This window comes from Gavialis gangeticus, unplaced genomic scaffold, assembly GCF_001723915.1.
Source record: "Gavialis gangeticus isolate Ggan-Ray unplaced genomic scaffold, GavGan_comp1, whole genome shotgun sequence".
Classification (NCBI taxonomy): Eukaryota; Metazoa; Chordata; order Crocodylia; family Gavialidae; genus Gavialis; species Gavialis gangeticus.
The window spans coordinates 128,305,039-128,313,290 of NW_017729024.1; the positions used below are offsets into that span (position 1 = coordinate 128,305,039).

Below are 8,252 nucleotides of genomic sequence, written 5' to 3' on the forward strand. Positions count from 1 at the left end.
CTGCATCCCCACACTGGCTGCCCATATTCATCTTGGCATCAATGATGACTCGAAGATCCTTTTCTGCCTCTGTACTGACAAGAAGGGAGTTCCCCAGCCTGTAGGTATGCTGCTGGTTCTTCCTCCCCAGATGTAGTACCTTGCACTTGTCAGTGTTGAATCCCATCCTGTTCTCATCTGCCCACCCCTGTAACCTGTCTAGGTCTGACTGTAGCCTATTCCTTTCTTCTAGTATGCCCACATCCCCCCACATCTTAGGGTCATCAGCAAATTTGAACAGGGTGCTTTTTACCCCCTCATCCAAGTCACTGATGAAGATGTTGACTCAATTGACTGTGCAAGAAGTATCAGCACATGTAGACAGTGATGCTTTACTGTGCAATTAGTCAACTGTGTGTTAAAGCATCTCATGTAGACGCGCCCAATGGGTCTGGATTGGATGGGGTGTCAGCACTGTTTCTATGCTATCCCCATTCAAACGAAGCTGGCTTGGATTGTCACTGTCCCCTCCCACATCCTGAGATTTAAGTATTTCTTCTCTATCTGGTAAGAGCTGAAGAGGAGGTGACAGGAACACAGGAAGTGTTCTTAGGTGCCTATTGTTTCTTTGTAGGAAGCATGGGATACTCCAGTTGACCTTTCCTCTTCCATTCTCTTTGAAATTCTTCTTTGTTTATCGTGCATTCAGGCAGACCAGAAAGAGCCCCCCCTTAGTCAGGATATTGGGTAACTTGTTGATTACACTCATAGGTACGCTAATAAAATGCCATTACTAAGGAAGGCAAAGCTATCCCCCAATGAATGGAGAATGACTTGGCAAATGTAGGCTTCTAGAAGCTCCTACAGGCCCTTGTTTTTTCCTTTAATGCAGCATGATCTGTCCATGTGATGAGGCTTTTGCAAGCTGTAAATTCCTTGGCTCTCAATGTGACTCTGTAAAAATGGGCTAATTATGATTTTGAATGGAATTGGGAACCAGAGTGCCAAAGGTATCTATTAGGTAACTGTAGAATAGCTGGAGAGTTAAAGTGCCTTGTAATTTAATCACTGAGTCTTCTAATTAGAGGTTGATATCTTTCAACCCCTAATGTTAATATGTGGAAAATATCCAGAATATTCGTGTCTAAGGCAGCTGTGCTTGGTGCAACTTCACCCACAGAAAAGGACAGGGAAAATAAACCAGTAAAGTCATCAAAACATTCTCTCAGCCTTCAACTGGCAGTAGCAGAGATGGACCCAGATAGATTAAACAGTGTTTTCTGGCCAGAATTAAAGTTGTATTTCCTAATCTGTTTGTGTAGCTGTAGTAAACATTAATTATTACCTCCTATTAGCCTGCGTGCTTTTAGTCTGCAGCAGATCTGCCCCACTTTATCAAGTAGCCCAGTGTCTTAAGACAGGAGAGGTGAGCATTGCATCAGGTCCATAACATATTCTGATCTCTGCCTTATCAACCCCCTGAAATCTAAAATATCCCATCCGTCAAGTGGCAGTGAACTGAAGCCATCAAGTGAACTGAAGCCATCAAATCATGGTGGAAACATGTTCTTTTGAAAATGTAAATGATAGGGCTCCATGGACAAAGAGGTGTGCCTGTCTTCTGTTGGCTGGCCATCATTCTGAGATTCATTGTCTATTCTTGCAGCAAGGAAAAACTGCACTGGCTGTGGCATCCAGAAGCAACCATGCCCTTATTGTAGATATGGTCATTAAAGCTGAAAGGTTTTACACCAGAAAACAGGTAAGAAACAGGTCTACCTCACCCAGGGGGACTGTAGCTGGAAAACTGGATTCTAGCCTGATTTAAAACCCCTTCTATCTCAGCTGGTTTCCTCCTTGCTGGTTACAAGGAGTTCTTTGAGAAACAAGCATAGGGTTGGAGATCAGGAAGTCCTGAGTACCAACTGAGGTGTTGCAAAGCCATAGGCAAATTAATTAACTTCACTTTGCTACTCCAGGCACTAAACCTGGAGCTAATGGAGGGAAACAATGTCCAGTTTATGCCATGAACTCCCGGGTGTGTAATTCATCCTTGCATGGAAATGTGTCAGATCCTGGCTGACCCTTCTGCCCTTTTGCTACAGCAAAGTCAGAGTTTTAATCACAGGGAGTGTGAGAGTCCCTTTTCTGCTGAAATCAGCCTGAGATCATCCTCTCATCCTTGGCTGGATCAGGCAAAAGTTCCCATTCCATTAAATTTACCTTAATAATTGAACACAACAAAGAGATCAGGGAAGGGAGGGAAGAAGGACTCTGAAGTAAGGGCATGCTCAGTATGACTTTCCATTTTGTAACATGTTCTTCCACCCTAACTTATCATTTAGCTTTTAACATGAGCTGCTTTGTTGTGACTGTCCTTGTGTAGTTATGAAATAGGAAGTTCTCATATCTGTATCCTGCACCAAAAAGAGGATGGCTGCTAAGGCTTTTGGTTACTATACAGAGTCAACTATTCTGTGTATCTGTGTTACAGAGAGAGGCCCAGACAGCAACCTTTGGCTTTAGGCTTTAGTGTCTCTACCCTTCTGAAAAAGGGGTGTTTGGGGATGGGTTTCTAACTCAGATCCATCTGTAATGTAGAAGTGGAGCTCCTGAGTACAGGGCTGCTCAGGTCTCTGGGTTGTTGCTGAAATCATTTATAATCCTATGTTAGTTTTATTATGTATCTCACTGACTCTCTTGGTATGGAGAAGGCATGAAGAACCCACTGTTAAAACACACACATTGGAAAAGGTTGAAATCATGTTCAAATGGCCACGTCATTTTTCCAGGTGAAGTCATAGTCATATATGAGAACCTCAGTGAACTTGGTAAAGATTTTGGATATGCATTGCAGTTGTAAAAGCCCCAAACTACCTGGAATTCACAAAGGAAATTTACTGTCAGGCTGATACTAGTGACTCCTGTTTGACAGAGCAAATTTTCTACTTCTTCTGTAATAATCAAGCAGCCAGCAGAAGATTTTTACTTGTGCATCACTTGAGGTACACAGGTGCAGTGCCAGTAAATTCAGCAGCATGGTGCTCTGTTTAAGCCAACAGGGAATTTCTGAGGTACTCAGTGCCTGAGCTGGAATTGGTTCTAGCTGATGTTTTGTTCCAGCCGCTCTGAAAATTAATGCTCTTCCCCTGGCCCCAGTCCGCTTCCCTGTGAAAAAAATCCCAATTCAAAAATAACAAGTATTATTGAGATGCAGGTCAGTTAACACACCTGTCTTGCTCTCCTCCACTGACAAGCCTTCTTACAATTTGGCATCTCTTATCCAATGAGGCATTTCCCCTTGCCTACCATGGGAGAGGGAGGAGGAGAAAGGGACATTTTGGGAACAATTCAGCCATTTGTAGGCTGGACTCCTCTGCCATTTTTTAATTTTCTTGTTCCTGAGAAGCTGACTTTCCATGCTAGTTCCCTGTGGGGGTAAATATGGGAAAGTAGGAAGCTCAGAAAAATTACTTACACTGAAGCACATGGGGATATAGAGTCTGGAACAGCAACTGGACCTACAAACCACTCTTTAAGAGCAGAGGATACACTACAGTGCACAGAGACCAAAGGAATGACTCACAGGTGATAAGTTACGGGGAATATTGTGGAGGTGCAGGGGCTCCTCCACAATACACAAAGTGGGTAGGGACCTCCACAGAACTCAAGAGGAACTGAAACTTTTATAGATGTAATGCATCTAAAGTAAACCTACTTCACTTCATGATGCACTCCCAATACGCACACCCTATCATATACCACAGGGACATCCACCCTTTTGTAAGCTTCCCTGGTTCTTTCTGGTTTTTTGGAAGTACAGATGCAGAAAGGAATTCAGCTGATCTATTTAAGGACAGCTCTGAAATCATGTCACTGTCATATTTCTGCCTATCCTGGTTCAGCTACTAAAGAAATAAATACCTTGTCTCTTCTTCCAACTTCCTGATATTAGCAGTTTTCAAGAACAGGGGTGCACAACTCTGAGGGCCACTTGCAGGGGACACTTTCCAATGGAGAGCTGCCACCAGTGGGATCTACTCTGACTGGATTGAAGCACATTGGCAGGGGGCCTGCACGTGCAGATATACGGGCAGATTAACTGAATTGCCATGTATTGAGGACACATGGCCAGCTGATTTGCTTTTCAAATCCTTTTTCATTTAATAAAGAGTGCTGAGGACCATTGGGGTCACTATAGTGATCCATATGAGTGCATGCCTGGGTTAGCCAAACATCCACCAGGAGACATGGGAGAGATTTCCTCAGTGCAGGGAGATGGACTAAATGATGGGCCCTTTCAGCCTTCTTTCATTCTTTAAAATTCAATTTTGTAGGAAACTCAGGAAGGTAAGTAAGAATTTTAAATTATATTCTAGTGAAAAACATGTCCATGAACGGTGCAGCTTGTGTGCATCTGATCTGAGATGGTTCAGGCAGAGTCGCCACATATATTATTGTTCCTTTCATCTTAGAGGGCAGTTGGAGGTGAAACCATTTATTCCTGGAGAAAATATGACAACTCTGATAGTAGCAGGTCATACTCCTACCATTTTGCTATGCTTTACTTAGCTGCCTGAGGGAAAGAAAAGATGTTTAAGCTGATGGGGTTTTGGAACAGTTTAAGAGATGTTGGGAAATGAAAACCAAGCACTTTTACCCCATTACCTGTAGCTAAATATCTCAGTACAGGTGGACACAGTCCTTGGACCAGCATCAGTGTTACCGCTATGGAACATAAGCTGCTAGGAAGTAAACAAAACGTAGTTTCAATGTTCTGAATTCTGGAACATTTGAACCATTATTACAGAATAACAGTTCTGAGTAAATTAGAATGACGTAGGTTTCTAAACCTTACTTTAAACTGCAGGCAATGAAATCTGCCTTGGAGGAATGTTTTATAATGTGCATAGTGAAGTTGCATTACTGAACCATGATAGTTTTTAGGGAAGGTGCTTTTGGAGTAAGCAACACATTTGCAGGTCTCTGGGTTTATTTGAATGAAGGCTTTTTGCTTACTGTTTCTGAAGTGTGGGATGCTAATACCTACCTTCCTGGCCAACTGTTCTGTAGTTTAAAATACGCATCCTGTATCACTGCAGCAGCTCAGAGTTTTAGTTTTAGAGGCTGAGTGAAATACGTCTATTCTGTAAACAAATACCATCAAAAATGAATATTAGAGAAGAGGCTCTACATGAGGAAACAGCATAGTTATAACTCGCCACAGATGCCACTGCAGCTGGGGTGAAGCACAGCTACAGGATTTGGTATGAAAATACATCCAGACAGGCCCCTACATTTCAAAGGTCACCACATATGCTGATAGAGTAATATGGTTATGGCTAAATCACATTAAATATTTTTGCTAGTGTGACGAATAAAAATAAGCTATGATTTGATGGATTTAAGCACCTGCTTATCATTTCTACTCATCATGGGTATAAGCACATGCTTAGATGTTTTGCTGAACTGGGGCCTTACTATGTGTCTAAAGATCCAGGACTCAGACTTCATGCGGTCAGGATTTTAACTTTAGTTTGTCGCTGCCCTGATCCTGGTCCTAATCCAGGACTAGCCATGCAGTCAGGGCTCAAAGGGACTTTACTTTGTTCTAACATCATCATTTGGCAGCTCAGAAATGGTGAATGCCACGCTGTAGTTAAGTCACTGCTGCATTGTCTAACAAGTGCCCTCCCCAATGAATCTGAGCTGCTGGTAGCAACAGTGGGAAATTTTAGATAACTGCATGTGTTTTCTCCTGCTTCTAACCAGGAAAAAAGGATTGTGATTTTTACCACAACCATATTTAAACATGATCTTTTGAGTAAAATGCAGGCCAACATATGGTAGGGGATTAACCATCTAGCAATTGCTAGAGAAAACAACTTTTAATTTTAACAAAATTTAGTAATGTATATAGCTACTAGGTGCCCTTGTTCCTGTCCACTCTACAGCATTAACTTGGTTAAATAATTTGCAGTTTCTCTAGGCAGCAAAGGTAACTTTTTTTGGGAGGTCTCTGGTATGTATACCAGGCTAGTGCTTACTGTGGCTTTGTCAAAAAGGAATTGGATAAATTCTTGGAATTTGTTGGAAAGCAGCATCAGGTACCTCTCCACTATCTAACTGCTACATTCAACCCCCTCTTCCCCTCAACTCAGCCTGTCTCTCACCCACTGACTCCTCAATTTACATCTTCACTGACTGCCTGTCTTACATTCATACCAGCCCAGCCTCTGGCTTCTTTACTATTCATTCCATGCAGGAAGAGCACACACCATCTGCAGAGACTTCCTCAGCCTAATGAAGCGTTTTTAAACCTGAATGCTTGCTATAACTTTTCCAACTATTTAAGTTTGTCTAATAAAAGATGTCATATTTACCCAAAGAACCTGTCTGCCTGTGTCCTGAGACCAACATGGCTACAACCTATACCTCAGTAGCTATTGAGTGTAGGAGTTAAAGATACAGCCTCTGAATCAGAACTTCCTAGACCTTAAATGCTGGAGGCTACAAGTAACAGGGGAACAGTGAAAAAGCCCTGGTCATACCCAGTTCACTGTCCCTTTCAATATCTGCCTGCCTGTGTGACCCAAGATACGACGGGGGATACTGTCTGACCCAGTCAATGGCAATTCTTATGTTCTTATGTTAATAATAAGAAAATTACCTAGTGCAGTTTATCTGAAACTTGGTTTTTATTTTATAGGAGCATCTTGGAAGTACTGAGGAATCATCAGATTTTCTTCTGTCCTTTAAGCAAGACCACAGCATGCAGACCAAGCAAATCCGTTCCTCCCTCTGGAATCTGGCTTACAATCAGTTAAAACCGCAGGAATGGAAAAAGCTGGCCCTGTTCTGGCAGTTCACAGATGAGCAAATTAAAGCTATTGAAGAACAGTGGACAGGTAATGATAGGCACTCAATGTATACAGGTAGGACATAAATAGATTAGATCAAAATATTGTGTCTTGATTAGGTATCCATGTTGTAGCCGTTTTGGTTTAGAGGCAAAAAGAATCAGAACTCATGGTAAAGGTGATATCTTTTATTAATCTAACTAGATAGGTGCAAAAAAATCTTTATTTGCAAGCTTTTGGGCACAGAATTTTCATTTCCACCTAGGAGAAATTTTACAATCTTTGCACTCTCCTATACCTGAAGAAAGGTGCCTGTGCCCGAAAGCTTGCAAATAAAGTTTTTTTTTTTTGAAAATATCTAGTTGGTCTAATAAAATATATCACCTCTGCCACAAGTTCTGATTCCTTGTGTCTTGATTAGGCCACTTAACTTATGGGGAAGTCACGAGTATGTATTTTCCCCTGGTCAAACAGTGACATTTCACTTGAGTCAAGTCAGCATTATTTTCTTTGTGATTTAAAAAATTGTGAAGTACAAACACACTTCAGATTAACATCTCGCACTTGCTTCATAATCCTCAGGAATTCTTGCCAGCTTTAGGGATGAGTGATTGCAGTTAGCTTTGAGAGCTCAGCATTTCCATGTATTTCACTTTTGTTACTTGCCCTACGATGCCTTTCCACAAGTTAAACACGAAAGGAACAAATTCAATTTTGGATTCATTAAATCCTGATTTTTTTCGACCAGCTTTGGGGTAAAACTACCATTTCACCTTTGGAAGTCTTAGTTTCTAGGTTAGAAAGCAAATGAAAAAGTGAATGCCTGAAAGTGGTTTTTAAAGGAAAATCCCTATTTGTAAAGCAAATGTGACATCAGGGTATTTTGCCTCCTGCCTGTTGCACAGATATGTATTTTGTGTATGGCTTAGGAAAAAAGAGCTATAAGGAACATGGACACCGAATGCTGCTTATCTGGTTACACGGAGTGTTGCTGGCTCATCAAAATCCAGTCAAACATATATTTGAAGATCTGGTGAATGCAGGATTTCCACATCTAGCGGGTAAGATTTTTCTGGTATGCAGAGCAGAGTTAAATAGCTTTCAGAAGAAACTGCTGTTATTCTGAAGCACCAAGCTATGTTAGAAGAGAGGTGATGACCGCAGGCCTGCAAAAGAAGCATGGCTCCCCACCGGGTCTGCAGCTCTGTGGATATTTGGCTGATCAGGGGAAGAGACACCTGAGTCTATGAAGAGGAGAATCCCTCCCTCCCAGCTTAATCATACAAAAACTCCAGTTTCATCCCAGTGTTCATGGTCAGGCCTCTGTTGGTTCAGTTGGAGACCTGGTAAGAAGCAGTGCCTGTCTCAGCATTTTCCCCACCTTTTTTTTTTTTTTTTTTTTAAAAAAAAGAA

At 41.7% G+C, this 8,252-nt stretch overlaps 1 protein-coding gene across 1 annotated transcript in view; it reads left to right on the forward strand.

The window, feature by feature from the left end:
* Positions 1-8,252, forward strand: part of ANKDD1B (ankyrin repeat and death domain containing 1B) — a 79,605-nt gene that overhangs the window by 65,590 nt on the left and 5,763 nt on the right. Inside the window, exons 12-14 of the mRNA XM_019517711.1 lie at positions 1,646-1,741; positions 6,689-6,887; positions 7,769-7,900. Coding sequence (XP_019373256.1) covers positions 1,646-1,741; positions 6,689-6,887; positions 7,769-7,900 — 427 coding nt within the window. The remainder of the gene's footprint in view (positions 1-1,645; positions 1,742-6,688; positions 6,888-7,768; positions 7,901-8,252) is intronic.